General features: G+C 39.9%; 1 protein-coding gene across 1 annotated transcript; it reads left to right on the top strand.

The window, feature by feature from the left end:
- The first annotated feature begins 325 nt into the window (after window positions 1-325).
- CCNH (cyclin H) lies at window positions 326-16,454 on the top strand. Its single transcript, XM_044445894.1, has 9 exons — window positions 326-577; window positions 693-815; window positions 8,142-8,215; window positions 8,458-8,668; window positions 10,118-10,281; window positions 11,037-11,107; window positions 14,226-14,337; window positions 15,447-15,507; window positions 16,303-16,454. Exons 1-9 carry the CDS (start codon window positions 461-463, stop codon window positions 16,333-16,335), a joined length of 966 nt encoding a protein of 321 aa, XP_044301829.1. The 5' UTR covers window positions 326-460; the 3' UTR covers window positions 16,336-16,454.
- The last annotated feature ends 1,805 nt before the right edge of the window (window positions 16,455-18,259 follow it).

Raw genomic sequence — 18,259 nt, 5'->3', positions numbered from 1 at the left:
CCCTTGAGATGCACTTTACTCCTCAGTTAAACGCAAATGTGGGTGGCGCAAACCAGAAAAAAGGTGGGGCGGAAAGGTTTAGAGCTGCCCTTCATATCATATTTAGTTGAAAATTGGCTCAATGGACTGAACACGACGTACTTCTGAGCTAACAAAGCCTTCTTGGAACATTGTCTTCTACCCCGCATTAGGCTGCTCCGGAAGTGTTGTGCTACAATTTCGCTCTATCCTCTATCTCTTGAAACGAAAAGTTTTTTTTGTCCGTCTAGGCGAGGAAGGCAGACAAGTGGAGGTCGCAGTGCATGACGGGAAACCCTGGCGCAAGGCACGTCGGGATTATGAGGGTGGCGGCGGTAGCGCGGATGGTGTCGGACTTACGGGCGGCGGTCGCCGGGGCTGTTTCCGGGCTGGATGAGCGGGAGCTGCTTGGGCGGTAGAGGCTCGCGCGAAGCCCTCCGGGATGTATCACAGCAGCACGCAGAGGCGCTACTGGACATTTCGCGGCGAAGAGGAGCTGAGCCGGCTCCGGGCCGACGCCAACCGCAAGTTCCGCTGCAAAGTGGTGGCCAATGGGAAGGTAGGGCTTGGGCTGCCCAAATTTCAGGCCGGAGTGCCGCGGGCACGGAGGAAAGTTCGTCCCGAGGAATTCTGTCTTTTCCTTGAAGTTAACATGCCTCTTGCTCGTCCACTAGGTTCAACAGACTGACCCGGTCCTTCTTGATCCGCGCGACGAGTTGACAATTTGTAAATACTATGAGAAAAGGTTACTGGATTTCTGCGCTGTATTCAAGCCAGCCATGCCCAAATCTGTCGTGGTGAGTTCGTTATACGGGCTTCTCTTAGATTCGGTAAAGAGAATTCAGCGACACCAACAGCACCTCTTGCCTCGTGTTCCTCAGCCACTGGTGTTGAGAGGCATGTGCCTTTCAGGCTGAAGGCAGCATAGAATCGTTATCGCTAGTAGCCATGAGTAAGTCTTTGCTCTGCGGTAGAGTTGGAAGGGGCCAGAAGGCCATTGAGTTAACCTTCTCCCTCAGTTGCATCTTGAATGCCTCTTGTGTAGGAGAGCCCACAACCTTCCTAGGTACTTGGTACTGCTCTCACAATCAGGACATTTTTCCTAGTAGCTAGTCAGAATCTGGCTTCCTGTAACTTGAGCATTCCACCCACTTGTTACCTCCCCTCAGTTTGAAAAGTTGCCATGGTAGGAATTGAGCACTTCTGCCTTTTCTTAGTCATCTGTTACCATTTTGCCATCTGTATTGATTGGTTGAAGCCCCATTTCTTTATTCTGTTTATTACTTTGGACATATTGGAAGAAGGTTTTTTGTTGCTTATAGCATCCCTTGCTAGCCTCAATTCATTCCTAGCTTTAGCCTTTGAGCCTTCCCATGCTTCCAGCCTGTGTCCTTCCTTTGTAGTCCGACCTTCCTTCCACTTCCTGTACAAAGCCCCCCCCCCCACCCCCCCTTTGGCTTTCAGATAATCTCTAAGCATTTGTGTGTGTGTGTGAAGCCACATGGGCTTCTTCCACTGTGCTACTCTTTTTCCTTGTTGGAATTGATTGCAATTGTGCCTTTAGAATTTCTGTTTTTAACAAATCCCACCCATCTTGGACTCCTTTTCTCATTAGAGTCACTTGCCATGAGAATTTACTTATCATTGTTCCGAGTTTATTAAATTGGCATTCTTGCAATCCAGAGTAGATGTTTGGCTACATTTGGCTTTTGTTTCCTTTAGAATCAAGAATTCAAGTATGATGTACTTTCCCTCAGAGTTCCCACAGCTGCCCCTTTGTCCACTAGGTCTTTCTTGTCGCTTAATATCAAGTCAAGGATAGCCATTTCTATTGTTCCTTCTTTCACTTTCTGTTGGGAGAAGATATCAACAATGCACGTTAGTGAAATGAGTTAAAGTGTTATAAATGTCTTCCTTTATATGTTGGTAAGTTTCAGAATAGCAAGGAGAGTAAAGAGGGGGATGATTGAGTGAGGTGATTGATTGTGACTGAGAGTGTATGGACAGAGCTTGGAAGTATGTGAGGAGAGAGTGAATATGTACTAGATGTCTGTCAACAGTTAACAGTTATGGTCAGTCAGCTGTCTGCAGAATCTGAAGAGGCAGCCTTCACATTAGAATCCCTTGTGAAAAGTATTTAAGATTTAAAAAGAAAGGGAAGGAGGTAGGAGGAGGACATATTAGTAACTAGGGGGTGTCAAAACCTAATATTGTCAAGTATTACAAGGGAGTGTGAGATAAAAGCTGCCAGAAACCTGAGTGCTTGATGAAAAGGATTAAACTGAGGAAAATGAAATAAAGTCTGGTCAAACTACATTCAGAAGAGAAAGGAGGATTTGAGAGTGAGGAGGGTTTGTGAAGGGAAAGAGTGCAATACCTCTTGTTGTATCATCCTTTACGTGGAGCTGCCCTTGAAGACAGTCTGGATACTTCAGTTGGTTCAGAATAGAGCTGCCAGTATGTTAATGGGAACTGGCAGGTATTCGTATATAATGTCAGTCCTCTACCATTTACAGCCTGCAAATTGGAAGTCCAAGCCCAATTTAAGGTGCTGGTGGTAACCTATAAAGCCCTAAACGGCTTGGGTCCTGGATACCTGAAGGAGCACCTCTTTCCTTATGTTTCCTTCTCCGAAAGCCCTCCTTGAAGGAGATTAGGAGGGTGGCTACCCGGAGAAGGGCTTTCTCTGTGGTGGCACCCTGATTATGGAATATGCTCTCCAGAGAAGATTGCTTGGTGCTAGCACTTTATTCTTTTCAGTGCCAGGTGAAAACCTTTTTATTTTCCCATTATTTTAATGTTGAATATGTTTTAAGGTGGGTTTAATTGTACTGAAGTATTGGATGTTGTGCTCCATTTTATTTGTGTTTCTTTTAATATAAAACCATCCCAAGACGCTAGTAGTTGGACAGGATATAAAAGCAATAAATAAATAAATCCTCAGTCAGAAGTTATTTACATTGCTTTATTTACTAAGGAAATAAGGCACAGGACATCTTAAAACTTTATTTGTAAAAGAAGCATATTGGTTTCATTTTGTTTACGTTAACCCAGAGTCATAGGTTGTTTGAATATCAGTGTCTCATCGTCAGGACCAAATAGTCCAATCAAGGAGCCTTATAGCTTGTGCATAATATTGTAAGAAAAGTTAATAAGATTGGAATTAAATTGCTGGTGGCAGCTTTACATATTGAGAGGAAGGGAGAAAAATATTAAAAAAGATAAAGACACCATATTCAAAAGAATTACAGGAGAGCACTCGTGATAGTTAGGAATCCCTTGGATGGGAGACAAATTCTGCCAAACATGGCCCAACAGATAGAGGGGAAATTAAAGTCCCCAGTAAGGACAGCATCATGCCTCCTTGAAACACTGGCAGTTTGCTTTTCAAGAGTTTCATCCTTGTCTTCTCCTTGACTGGGTGGTTCATAATAGACTACAACCACTGTGTTCCTTTTATCCCTTGCTCAATTAAATTAGTCTAGAAATTAATCTGCTTTTGTTGGGGCTACTTAATTCATCCTCATGTATTTCTGTGCTTATATATGCATCTTTAACATATAGTTAAAGGTGAGCGGGAGAGGCCCTTCTCCGGGAACTCTCCGTGAAGGAAATTAGGAGGGTAAGTACTCAGAGGAGGGCTTTCTCTGCGGTGGCGCCCAATCTATGGAATGCGCTCCCCAGAGAGGCCTGCCTGGTGCCGTCGTTATTTGTTTTTTGGCACCAGGCGAAGACCTTTTTATTCAAACGTCATTTTAACTGTTAATAGTATTTATTTATTTTATTCTTTGGCCAGGGTGACTTAATTTATACTGTTAAATTATATTGTTTTATATTATGTTGTTTATTTATGATTGTGAGCCGCCCCAAGGCTTTGGCGAATGGGGCATCATAGAAGTTCCCTAAAGAAAGAAAGAAAGAAAGAAAGAAAGAAAGAAAGAAAGAAAGAAAGAAAGAGTGATTCTGCTTCCCTTTCTGTGCTGTCTGTTCTTCTTGAACAAGTTATATCCTTCAGTTGTTCAATTTCAGTCATGGAAATCACCCCGCCAAGTTTCAGTTAAACCTAGGAGGTTGTATTCAGCCTCCTGTATTAAGAGTTCAAGTTTATATATTTATTTAAACATTTTTATTCCATCTGTATCCAATATGGAATGCCCAATATGGATTTCAAGACGGCTTAGCACATTAGAGACATAATTTCAGTATATAAAAATATACTGTAAAAACTATTCTATTATATAATAAAATCATTCAACCATTAAAATTATTGGTAAATAAAAAGGTTTCATTGGCACACATCTCTGGGGAACAGAATCCAAAGTTGGGGTACTACCACAGAAAAGGCTGTTCCCCGGGCAGCTACTCTTATAATCTCTTTCGGAGTTGACTCCTGAAGAATGACCTCAGTGGAAGATTTCAGAGTTCGGGTAGGTGTATATATGGAAGGAAGCGTTCCTTCAGATATCCACACCTTAAACCGTTTAGGGCTTTATATGTCAAAATTAAGTCAGGTCTGGACTTCAATTGATAACCAGCGAAGGTAATAGAGGAGTGGCATTACGTAGTCACATATGCCACCAAGTTCTTGCTGTTTGTTTCCCATACAGTGGGCATTAGTATATAGACATTGAACACTGCATGCTTTATACAGTGGTGCCTCTGCTCACAACCAAATCGGGTCACGAACAAAAATTTCATGAAAATTTTGACTTGGGTTGCGAACTCCGCATTGGGTGGCAACCAAGATCGCAGCCATCCCCCCCCCCCCCCCACCGAGTGGAGAGATGGCCACGATTGCAGTTGCATTCATGCAGGGAAGACGTGCGTGATCACAGGTGTGCTCCTGTGGGAAAGATGGGCGCAATCTCGGCTGTCGCCCCCCCACAATCAGCACGATCATGGCCATCTCCTCCCCCACAACCCCTGAGTGGGGAGATGACCACAATCGCAGTTGCGTTCGTGCAGGGAAGACACACAGGAGCTGATGACAGAAGAACTTGCTGAACTCTAGAGTGAGCAGCAGAAGGCACTTGCTAAGGAGGATTCCACTGAGGAAGAGGAAGTCAGGGAGGAGGTTAGCTGTGATGTGATACAATCCATTAAGAAAAAATGGAATGAGTGCCAGGATTTCTTTGAGAAGTACCACTCCAACATAACTGTAACGAACAGTGTTGAATCTGATGAACGATAACATGGTCTCTCATTTCCGGAGGGTTATGCAGCGCAGAAAAAAACAAGTGACTATAGACAGATTTTTCACCAAAATTGACCCTGCAGCTAAGAGACAAAGAAGAGAGGAAACCCCTGAAAGAGATCTCCCCAATGTCCTTATGGAGGGGGACTCTCCCTCAAAACAACCTCCCCCCCACCTAGGTTAGTGTTCTCCACTGTACTGTACAGAACTTTGTTAGTTTCTTTGTTCTTTGTCACTTTGTCTCAAATTTTTCTGATAAAAAATAGTTACAGAATGGATTAACCTTTTTTACATTGAATATTATGGGGAAATTTGACTTGGGTCTCAGCCAATTTGGGTCACAATCAGAGTCGTGGAATGGATTAAGTTTGTGAGCTAAGGTACCACTGTACTCTATAGTTTTCTTCTTACATTTTGTGGTAGACTATTATTGGGCACTGTTAGAGCTGCTTTCTCTGATTTGGTACATAAGCCATTGTCTGATCTTACACCCAGGTGTACTTCTCCCTCTCCCTTTACAGTATCCTGCTTGAGGTTTGGTGACCAGGCCTGTATGCAGTTTTCCAAGTGTAATTTACACCATAGGTATAGTGGGACTGATGTGATTTACTTATGATTCCTTTTCTAATCATTTCCAATATGAAATTTTATGAAAAACACCTTTTCCACAGCAGCTGCAGTCTTGGGTGACATTGTATTAGTCATTGGTTAGGATTGGTTTGCACTCACCTGTGTTTACTGTTTTAATGCTCATTCCTGCAGTTTGAAGAGATTCTTCTGGAACTTTTCTCAGTCAGTTTTTCTTTAAAGCCACCTAAATGATTTTGTGTCATGTTGTCAGCAAACTTGTCCCTCTCACTGCTTGGCTCTAACTTGAAATTCTTTATGAAAAAGTTTAAAAACACTGGCTCAGTAAGGTTTCTGAGGGTGAGGTGCGGGGTGTGTTGTGAGATCTGGCCATTTATTCTGTTCTTTTACCAGTTGCCAATCCATAAGAGGATCTTACCTTTTATCTCAAGGAGTCTTTTATCTCAAGGAATTGCTCAGAAGACTTTTGATCAAAGACTTTATCAAAAGTGTTCTGAAAGTCCAGGCAAACATTGTCTACTGGACTCCCCCTTTTCATGCCTGTTGACACTCTCAAAGAACTTGAAAAACTTAGGGAGGCAGGACTTCGTAGGATTCTTATTCAACAAGACTTGTTCTTGAATATGTATGATGATTTTATCTTTAATAACCTTTTCTACCAACTTACTCAGAAGAAACAGTATGCTAATCATCCTTTAACTTTTAAAAAGACTGATGGACTGATTGGCTGCTGGACGTCTGAGTGTTCCATATTTTTGTTAAAATAGTTCATATTTGAATTATTTAAAGAATTCTCAGATTCATCCTGTATGAACCTGATGAATTGTTTACAGTTTGTTAGTAAAGTCTAGAATTTCATCTCTTGTCACAAATATATGCTTCAGTTCCTCAGACTCTTGTACTGAAAATGTCAGTTTAGGCACAGGTGTCTGCCCTATTTCTTCTGCGGTGACAATTGGTGCCAAAAAAAAAAAAAAATCCATTTAGCTTCTCTCTAATCTTCTTAGTCTATTCTAGCAGACTTTCCCCTTGTCTCTCAATTCTGCATCTTGTTTTCCTCTTGTATTTAAAGACTGTTGTATTGGTAGTCATAATGCTGCTGCTGCTATGCTCCCTAAAATCTTGGGATTTTTTGTCTGTTCATTTTTGCTTATTTTCTGCTTTCTTTTCTTTTGTGCAGCTTGTGTTCCTCTTCATTCTCCTCATTTTGAGAAAACTTCCATTTTCTGATGGAAACCTTCTTTTCTTTTCTGTAATATCTTCATTCACATTGCTCATTAACCATGCTTCTTAAACTTAGTGCTGTCTTTCCTGACTTGCATTATAGAGTCTAACTGGATTGTTTTTATTGTGGTTTTCTGGATATAAAGTCTTTGATTTAAGTTTATCACTAGTTATTGATTATGAATATATTTATAGTGATGTAGAAAGGCTTTTAAGCAAGTGCAGTACTAGTACCTCTGCCTCCTTTGTCAACATTTTGTACGGAAGAACTATGCAGCTCTGACCAGGGCTAGTGAGAAACATGGAAACATTGCAGTCACGTGGCTGAAATCTGGGAGGAAGAATTTCACTCCCTGTACAAATTCAGTGGGAGGTAGCTAAGTAGAGGACTTTTTTTGCACTTCTCAAGGATAGGCCAAATCACAGGCAAGCGGCAAAACACCAGAATATATGAATAGTTCCTTCAAGCTCATGGCAGCAAGTATTCCTAAATCAAGTCCTTGCCAGCTGAGAATCACCCTTGGATTGTCTCAGCAGCATGTAAACAGAAATGGTAGATATAGGTATCAGAGCTGGGAGGTAGGGGGCCCTGGACTAAACCTCCTACTACTGGTGGCTGCTTTCCTCCATCATAGATTTTGGTAGTAATCTTCAGAATGGTATCAGAAGATATTGTGGCAAAATATGCATGGCTGGAAGACATATGTTTAGCCATACCTGAGCTAATTCAGCCTTCTAATTTGTAACATTACAGGGACAACTAATAAAGTTTTTGCAGCTGAAATCCAGTTAGTGGCCATTGGAGATGGTAGCAGGGGTCAGGAAAACTAATTCTTGCCATCCTGTTGTTCTCCACCAATGGGGACCTCAGCTATTCCTGGTTCCAGTGGTGGGTACAACTTGGAATTCCATGCCATCAGCTCTGGAGAACTTCTGTTTTTGAGCCTACTGACCTCAGACTGTCTTTTGAATAAACATGCATAGGATTGATCTGCACATTATTTAGGTTTTCACCTAACTGATCAATGTATCCTGAATTTAACTTAATGCTATTCAGTGCTGTCATATATAATACATAATCACGTGAAGCAACTTTCTAACTTAAGTTTCCTTTTAGGGAACAGCCTGTATGTACTTCAAACGTTTTTATCTCAATAACTCAGTGATGGAGTATCATCCTCGCATAATTATGTGAGTAACTGATACTGTTTGGTCTTAGTTTAAATGTTTGCTGATAATTTGCAAGTTTTCTGTTGGACACTAAAGATTCAGGATTGGTTTTCTGTTTAGAGGGGAAAATTTTCTCTTGTTTCAATTTTGTATTTAGGTTAGAATGTTCTACATATACTTTCAAAATGCACATTCTCTGTCTTATGCACATGCACACACTCTTACTGGATTGGAACCAAATGTGTTTTCTGTTTGTTTTTAAGGTTAACGTGTGCATTCTTGGCATGTAAAGTAGATGAGTTCAATGTGTCTAGTGCACAGTTTGTTGGTAACCTTCGTGAAAGCCCAGTAGGACAGGAAAAGGCTCTGGAGCAGATCTTGGAATATGAATTGTTACTTATTCAGCAATTGAACTTCCATCTTATAGTGCATAACCCTTACCGACCATTTGAAGGCTTCTTGATTGATTTGAAGGTAATATAGTTTTTTGCTTAAGAAATGTGTCTTGGTACAAGAACTATTGTAAAGTGGTGAGCCATGAATGATATAGAGAACATTTATCTTGACACTGGAGCTGTTAAGTTAAATTTTCTGAGCTAAAGTATAATTGGATCAAATAGTCATGTTATGGTATTCAAGACCTAAAATGGTAGTCTAGCTTTTGCTATCAGTTTAGTACAACCATATTTTGCCTCATTTTGTAAATCTTTTGAAATCTTATTCTCCAGTTAGTTTCTAATATACATGAAAAGTTACCAAATGGTACATATACATTTGAAAACCACAATGACAATCTTTGAATTAGTGCATCTATTAGCCAAGGAAGAAATGTGTGTTTCCTTTTTGTAAAGTAGCTTGCTTGTTTTATTACCAGAGGTACTACCCATGCAGTCATGTTTCATGAAGGCATGTCTCTAACACCATCCCTGCTGAGGCAGACCATGAACGAAGCAGGGTTATGAATGATATAGAAAAAAAGCTAAATATTGTAGCTTTCTGCTGCAGTCCTTCCCTGTTACCTTCAAGCTGACTGTGATGTTCTCAGCCAGAGATTGCTGTGTTCCCAATGGGATCGATGATGCTATGTCAGGGGCATGGCCCTGTCAGGGAGGGCACTACCTCCCATTTCCTTTGCTGGCATCATGTATGATACAAATTTGGGTGCAGATACTGGCAGGCACATATCAAGAATTGTGTTGCACATTTTTGTCTGTGCTGTAACCTTATTTTTAAGAATGCGATAGTAGACTGTATTTTGCCAGACTTAGGTGACCATCCTGAGGCTTCTGAGAGAATGTTCAGGGGCACAGGCCATACACAATCTGCCTGAGGTCAGAATGAGAGTTCTGGCCTCAGATTCCCCTCCCTCATCCCTGCCACGCACAGTCCCTGTAAAAAGTAATGCAATCTAGAGCTCTGACATTAGAAGTCAAAGGAGAGTGGATTGAGGAATATGGCACAGCTGAATTAGAGGTGACCTTGGATCCTCCTTGTTCTTCAAAAAAGGCCCAGCACAGAGGAAATTTAATGCCACTCCTCCCAATACTTTGGAATCTCAGATGGAAGGGACAACTTCCCTTACCCCACCCCTGCTTTGTCAACAAGATCTCAGCAGGGCTTTTAAGGATCCCACCTGCAATGACTTTGGAGCATTCATACTAGGCAGGTAGTTTGGCAGCTGCCATATTGATTTATTAAGACCTTGGTACTGTACATTCTAGATTATGTTTGTGTGTTAGAAGGGCAATTGCAGACAAATCCTTTTTGATTTAGTTGAATCCTTCTGCCTGAAAACAAGAGGGCCTGTTAGTGTCTTGGCTTGCCTTTCTGAAGCAAAAATAATATTCAACTGAAGCCTGTTCTGAATAGTAGAAGAGAACATAATAGTGTTAATGCATTAACATTTGGATGCTAATTTTCTAGACTCGTTATCCATTACTTGAGAATCCCGAGACTTTGAGGAAGACAGCTGATGACTTTCTTAATCGAGTAGCTTTGACAGATGCTTGCCTTCTCTATACACCTTCTCAGCTAGCTCTCACTGCCATCTTATCCAGTGCCTCCAGGGCAGGAATTAATCTGGAAAGGTAAATACTATCCTGAACATGAAAGTTAGAGCTTTAATGTATAGTTGTGCTGAATCTGTACAAGATTCTAGTTATTTTTAAACAGCCATGGAAGGCTGTATCTATTGTCCTAATAAGACATGGCCACAACAACATGGATTATGAGCTGCTTGCATGTACTGTTCTTGAAAAATAATTCACACTGCTAGGTTGCATGGGTGGCCAAGAAGAATATTTGCATATTGCATTCCCTCATTTGACTGCCTGAATAACTACATGTAGGGTTTTTGAACGTACTAACTCTGTTGTTCCTTCATCTTGTCATATGTCACGCATTGCCTGTAAAATGATTACCTTTGCAGCTTTGTAAACCATCTATCTTACATTATCAAATAAGTGAATGTTTCTAGACTATTGCTTCATGTCATAACACCAGTGTTTTGCTTTAGGAAGGTTATGTTTGATTCATTGAGTGGTAGGGTAGCAGTGTTTGGAAATGAAACTATTGCTGAAGAGCGTTCTAAGCATAATTATTTCAACATTTTTGACATTGGCTTTTGTCTTGTATTTGTACTTTTTATAATGTATGGATATGTGTTTAGGTTTTTAAAAACTTTATTGAAAAACCCTTTCCAACACCTAATATGAAACATTAGCTAAATTTAATTCATTTGAATGGAATGGATGTTAATTTACATGATCTTCATAGCTGCTGTTCACTTTTCTTTACATCCAGACTGTGGTATTTGGATCTAATATTTGCAATCTTTTGACAGTTACTTGTCAGAAAACCTAATGCTGAAAGAGAACAAAGCTTCCCTGTCTCAGTTACTGGACGGGATGAAATGTAAGTAAAAATGCTGAGAATGAGGCAGTATGTACAGATTTTTTATTAAGTGGGCCACCTACAACAAAAGGAAACAGACTTCGTAAAATACTTGATCACCATTTGAAAGATTGCGGAGGCTTTATTTTTTGATGTTTCTAAAGCTCACTAGGATGCATGTTGAAAACAACCTGTACCCAGCTTATGATAAAAGAATCCCTAGTGGGTGTCATTTATCTCCCCTACTGTTTCATATAGGTTCATAAAGAGATAGGCCAAGAGAAAGATGTCTTAGAAAATGATAGAAAAAAGGGGTGGGGTATGCTGGCTGGGGAATGCTGGGAGTTGTAGGCCCTTTTTTTCTGTCTGAACTTGCATAAATTTCATTTTTAGTGCAGTAATATCCCAGTTGGACTCAGGCTCTAAACCTGAAAAAAATGTTGTTTTACAAAGATATTTTAGCCTCTAAGTGTATTTCTAGAACTTCCACTTAATGGAAATTATAGAAATGATTGGTGAGAACTAACAAGTTCATTTCTTGCCACTAAGGATGACCTATGTACTGGTTCCCAGATAATCCTGTCCAGTGACAGCCACAAGCAAAGAACAAGCATAAAATTCAAAAGGCCTGTGGAGGAAATAATTTTTAGTGACTGAAACCAAGGATTGTCTGCTTTAAAAATTCTGTATTGCAGGAAAATTTATATTTGAGGGCATTTTTCCATTCAGTGGTTTAAAAATATACAGTCCAGAATTGGCAATCAAAATTAGTATCAAATGTAGAGCATCAGTAAAACAACCTCTAGCCAACATGGAATTGCCAAGAACAAATCACACCGGACTAATCTGATTTTGCTTTTTGAATGGATAACATTCCTAGTGGACTGTGGGAATGCGGTGGACATAATATATCCTGACTTAGGCAAAGCTTTTGACAAAGTGCTTGATGATAATCCTGATTAGCAAACTCACTAAAAGTAGACTAGATGGAATCACCATCAGGTGAATCCACAGTTGGCTACAGAATTATACTCAAAGAATGCTCTTCAGTGGCACCTTCTCAAACTGGGGAGAGGTAACAGGTGGGGTACTGCAGGGTTCAGTATCCTGTAGCCAGTGTTCATTTGGATGAAGGAGTGCAGGAAACACTTATCAGATTTGCAGGTGACATAACATGGGGTGGGATAGCTAGTACCCTGGAAGACAGAAACAAAATTCAGAGCGAACTTTAATAGGTTGGAGTGCAGGGCTGAAAACAACAGAATAAACGTTAACAGGGACAAATGCCAAGTTCTACACATAGGAAAAAGAAACCAGATGCATGATTGCAAGATGAGGAATACTTGGCTCAACAATACTGCAAATGAGAAGAATCTTGGAAGTGTTGTGGAATACAAGCTGGATACGAGTCAACAACATGATGTGGCTGTAAAAAGGTCAACTGCTATTTTAGAATGTATCAATGGAAGTATCACTTCCAAAATGTGTGAAGTTCTAGTTCCCCTTTACTCAGCATTGGTTAGGCCTCATCTGCAGTACTTTGTCCAGTTCTGGGCACCACAGTGTAGAAAAGATGCAAACAAGCTGGAAAGGATGCAGAGGAGGGCAGCAAGGACGATCCAGGGTCTGGAAAGAAAGCCCTATGAGGAGAGAGTAAAGGAGCTGGGTATGTTTAGCCTTGAGAAGACTGGGGGACGATATGATAGCACTCTTTAAATATTGGAAAGGTGGTCAGAAAGGAGGAGGCCAGGATCTCTTTGCAATCATCCTAGAGTGCAGGATGCGGAGTAACAGGCTCATGTTACAAGAAGTCAGGTTTCAGCTGAACATCAGGAAGAACTTCCTGACTGTTAAAGCAGCAAGACAATGTGACCAATAACCTAGGGAGGTTGTGGGCTTTCCACACTGGAGGTGTTCAGGAAGCCACTGCACAGCCATCTGAGAGAGTTGGTATAATTTGGAGCCCTGCAATGAGCAGACTGTTGGACCTGATGGCCTTCTTGGCCCCTTCCAACTCTGCTATTCTATGATTCTCCCTAGCCTCCAATCTGCGGAACCCACAAAAATGTCAAACTAATTGAACTCCCTTTTTTCTAGATGGGTGCTTACAAGACTGTCCTTGATACTGCTTTTATGCTTGCATCAAAGACAGTAAAGCCTTCAGTTGATTTATATTTTGAAGACTTGATATGCAAAATGTGTCTTGTCTCTGACAATTTCCCTGGGATGGTAGTGCTAACTCTGCATTATCCATTAGCCTGAAGGAAATAAAAAAAATAATAATGTGAACATCTAGTTCAGTATAGTTCTTCACTTCACATTTACACTGTCTTGACATTACTTAGAATAAATCCTCTGATATAAGATGACAGCTAAGAGTCTTACAAATGTAATCTTAGCTTCTCTAAAGGAGTGACGAGTGTTTTATGGCAAATTTAAGCCAAGACTTTGTCTGTGAAACTATTTAAAAGAAGTTTGAACACTTCTCAATTGTCTCTTGTTTGCTCTGACAAGAGGACTTGCTTTTGATAAAAAAGCACTATCCACAGAACATTCTGGCTCTTTTGAGAAGTGGACTATGTAGGCTTTTGTCAGATGAAACTATATGAGGACAGTCACTGAAATATGTCTTACTTATTACAAGTGGCATCAGCAACCTGCTAGGGGAAGCGTTTTTTCTTTTTCCTTTTTTGGTTCAGTCAAGAGTAGCATTTCTTTAACCTCACTGATGTGCATCAAGGAACAGCACCCTGCTGAAAGGGGCAGCACACAGAAAGGGAAGCATTCTCATCTCTGCATGAGTAGTTTTGTGCAGAGAGGGCTACAGTCGGACAAACATAGTATAACTTCTTCAGGTTAGATCCCACTTAGTCCAGTATAAGGACTCTCTGTTGTTGCACTAGAAAACCTGGAAGCTTCCCTTTTGCCCAGGTCTGTGGAAACAAAACAGGTTGGGTTCCATGAAATGGCTTGGAGTGCACAGCTCCATATCTAATCTTGAACACAAGGATGGGACCACGATACTTGTATACTTGTATTTCTAGCATGCTCAGAGATATAGTCTATCTCTGGTATTTGATATGTCTCACAAGGGTCCGGGCTACAATATTTTGAGAAGGCTTTCATTGTTCCTTTATAGGCATGAAAAATCTGGTTAAAAAATATGAACTACCACATCCAGAAGAGGTTGCTGTGCTAAAACAGAAGTTAGAAAAATGTCACAGCCCAGAACTTGCTCTTAATACTAATGTGTAAGTAGCAATTTAAAGCTGTGTGTTAAGTTTGTGTTAGGTTGAAATTACGTACAAAGTAGCTTGCATGATTAACACTAGATTCCTCTGAGGTTTATAATTTTGACTTCCAGATAGACTCTTAGAAAAATGTAGTGCAAAACCTTACAATACAGTCTCTTGGTCTGTCTATCAGAGGCTTCAGATCAGGACCTGTTCTTGGTTCTGGTCATTATTTTACTTTTGGACAAGTACTGGCTTGCATGGAAAGAACTGCATGTGAAGGGAAAACTTCAGTGATGCTGTTCTCTGAAATCTTGACTAAGCTAGTAGATTACTTCTTGCAGCGTATCTGGGAAGGTTGCATTACAGGAGGAGGAGTAGCGGTGAATAAGAAAGATAATGAGATATAGCATAAACATTCCAGTGGGACATCTGGACCTGAGAAGAAGTATGTGTACAGCCTTTCACAAGCAGAATAATATGCCTGGGTTTAAGATTAGCTTTCTTATGCATCACTTTTCTGCTGGGTCTGAAGCAGCCCTAAGAACATTAACACATTTATTGTGCAGAAGCATTTGTGACTTGGAGTCCACTTTATCAGATTTGTGAAGTGCTATCTTTTGCAGGTGTTCATGTACACAGGAGTATAGAGGGAAGAAATGTAATTACTAGCTCAGATAGAAATTAAATGCAACTCCCTCAAATAGAAAGTTTTAGTAATTACATTAAAGGTTAAATACATGCAATACACTTAATTTTGTATATATTTGATATTTAATCTGTAATTGTGTGTTGTATTTCAGTTTTATCAGAGGCTCTCCCCTATCCATAGGTGGATATATGCTAACAGAGGATAACAATCAATGCTTCTCATGAAGTAGTCCTCAGTCCACAAAAGCATATGCAAAAAAAAAAAAAAAATCATTTGCCCTTCTAAATTACCATAAAACTTTTGGTACAAATTACTTTTATTTTTCAATTGTTTCAAGGAGCCTATGGTGATGTATTTAAATAGTCGTTTTATGTCATATGCTTTGTTGCTTTGTTAGGTTCTGTTCCACTTTCTTTTAATATAAAAATGTAAGGAGCTGAACCTGCTATCTAACATTTTTGTGTGGCCTTGTTAGAAAGAAAAGGAAAGGCTATGAAGAAGATGAATACATTACAAAGAAATCAAAAATGGAGGAGGTTAGTAGACTCTTGCATACTTTAAGATCTGTCACACAATTAAAACTTTGTTGAACTGATTGGCTTAATTGAATCTTAATTAAATCCACATGAATTGACATATTTCTAAACCAAAAACGAGGAAGAAGAGCAGGAAGGAACACCATTCCGCACGGCTTTTTAGATGGTTCATTTGTGTCACAGCCAGCATGATAACTGAAGTCCCATTTCTCCCTTCTATTTTAGAGAATGCCAGTTAATTAAGGGTTTGTAATTGGTTGGTTAAAAAGATGACAAACAATACAGCTGCACCTTTTGCCCTCATCTGTGATAGCCAAATCTGTGACAGCTGGTTGCACTACTTATAAGGACTCGAAGCAAGAGCTGTGAAATAGTTGTGTTTTCAGTTGGAGCTTCTTCCTGATCTTTTAGCTGAAGATGTCTGGCACTGAATTTAGATTGAACTATATACATATTATGTGGCCTCATCCCATTTACTTTATACAATATTGAAGCTCCCTTTGCATTTTTCTTAGTCATATGGAAAGTGAAATTATGACAGGCATAAAACTTGTTTTTAGCTTGGATTTCTGAGTCCAGAACAAAGTGTGCCTAAGCTGGTATGATTTATTTCCTTTTTCTAGGGATTTCCTTATTCCTGTTGTGATAACCAGTTTGAGAGATTTTATTTATACAGCAACTATTAAATAATGGGATATTCAACAACTGGGCAAGACAGTGCTGTGTTTGTGCATCATAATAGTCTGTGTCTGCTCCTTTGTTTAACTTCTTGTCTTCCTCCTCCCTCCACTTTAGGATGAATGGACAGATGATGATTTCATAGACTGACTGTGACTGTCTACACAGATGGAATTTTGAATACTTAAATGAAAGGTAGAGCTTGAACATGTTTTCCTTGTAGGAAAAAAAGATACATTGCTAATATAATAAATTATTTTTCAAAGTGACTGGCATATGTGATTTTTTTTAAAATAGCACTGCTACAAGTGAGGGACCTTCTGCTGCTGGTCGAGAACATGACTGTCATTTGGGTGTTAATCTGTGATAACATCAGCTTATCCTGAATATAGAAATGGCAGTACACAAAATGGTTAAAGCATGTCAGAGAAGCAGGAGCATGACTCTTATTTAAAACCTCATGTCCAATAGTAACATCACATATTCCATAGTTGAATGTATAAGAAAACGTTTGGAGTTTACAAAAATGCACTTAGGAATGTGGATTCTGCAGTCCTGCTATGAAAGCATGTAATAAGACATTTCCTATCCTGTAAATCTCAACATTTCATTCTTTTGCAAATACAAGCAAGCCACAATTTTAGTTCTCTCTTCTTCACAAGAGCACTTGTTGTGGAATTAACTTGGGAGGCTGTGCTTCACGTCCAGTAATATAGAATTCACTAGTGTTTTACATATTCTTTCAGTTTCAGGTAGTTCACATTTACCATAAATGAAGAGGAGGAAAAGTAGCTGAAATGAGATGGCTGAGTAAAAGCAACCTGCAATGTAGCTACCACATCTACTAGATATATTTTATCTAATTGTTTTTATAGGTGCGTAACATTTCACCTGGTTCAAAATTGGGAAAGGAGTATGGCAAGGCTATATATTGTCAACTTATCTAACTTATATGCAGAGTGCATCGTAGGTAAGGCTGGGCTAGATGAATCACAAGCTGGAATTAAGATTGCCAGAAGAAATACCAACAACCTCAGGTATTCGGATGAAAGTAAAGAACTAAAGAGCCTCTTGATGAGGGTGAAAGTGGAGAGTGTAAAAGTTGGCTTGAAACTCAACATTAAGAAAACTAAGATCATGGCATCTGGCCCTATCATTTTCTGGCAAATATATGGGGAAGAAATGGAGGTAGTGACAGATTTTATTGGGCTCCAAGATCATTTCAGACAGTGACTGCAGCCAAGAAATTAAGGCACTTGCTCCTTGGGAGGAAAGCTATGGCAAATAGCTTTCAACATACTAAACATACTAAAAAGCAGAGACATCACCCTGCCAACAAAAGTGCGTATAGTTAAGGCTATGGTTTTCCCAGTTGCAATGTATGTTTGTGAGAGTTGGACCATAAGGAAGGCTGAGCGCCAAAGAACTGTTGCTTCTGAATTGCGGTATTGGAGAAGACTCCTGAAATAAGAGATCAAATTAGTTAATTCTAGAGGAAATCAATCCTGACTGCTCTTTAGAAGGTCAGGTACTAAAGCTGAAGCTCAAATATTTTGGCCATCTAATGAGAAAGAAGGATTCATTGGAAAAGACCCTGATGCTGGGAACAATTGAAGGCAAAATAAGGGGATGACAGAGGTTGAGGTGGTGAATAGAGAGGTGGGTGTGGGCTTAGGTATACTTTGGGGGATGGTGGACAGTATTTAATTATTTAAAATAATAAATAATCCTAACTGCTGTGCATCTTGATTTGGGTAAAGTTGAAGTCAGATGTATATGAAGGTCCATGAATCAAATCATCCTGTAAAGAATGTTAGCTAGTTGTAGCTTATATTGCAGACTTAGTATCAACTACTCAAAACCCTAAGATTGTGGTTTTTGGGAGTGCCGGGAAAAGGGCAAACGATGGTCATCCTATCAAGCAGCTCCTTCGAGGACTCAGAAAACCCAATGTGAAGCTGTATAATTAACAGCATCAAAAACTACTTAGAACAAGGAGGTCCAACTTTTTGTACCACAAGAGCCACATGAGGACTTCAATACAGAACCTAGGGACCACACAGCTCATTCTCTG

This window comes from Varanus komodoensis, unplaced genomic scaffold, assembly GCF_004798865.1.
Source record: "Varanus komodoensis strain SLA01 unplaced genomic scaffold, ASM479886v1 scaffold5, whole genome shotgun sequence".
In the NCBI taxonomy this organism is placed as follows: domain Eukaryota; kingdom Metazoa; phylum Chordata; class Lepidosauria; order Squamata; family Varanidae; genus Varanus; species Varanus komodoensis.
Note: the sequence above shows the minus strand (reverse complement) of the source record. Positions and strands in the feature narration are given on the sequence as shown.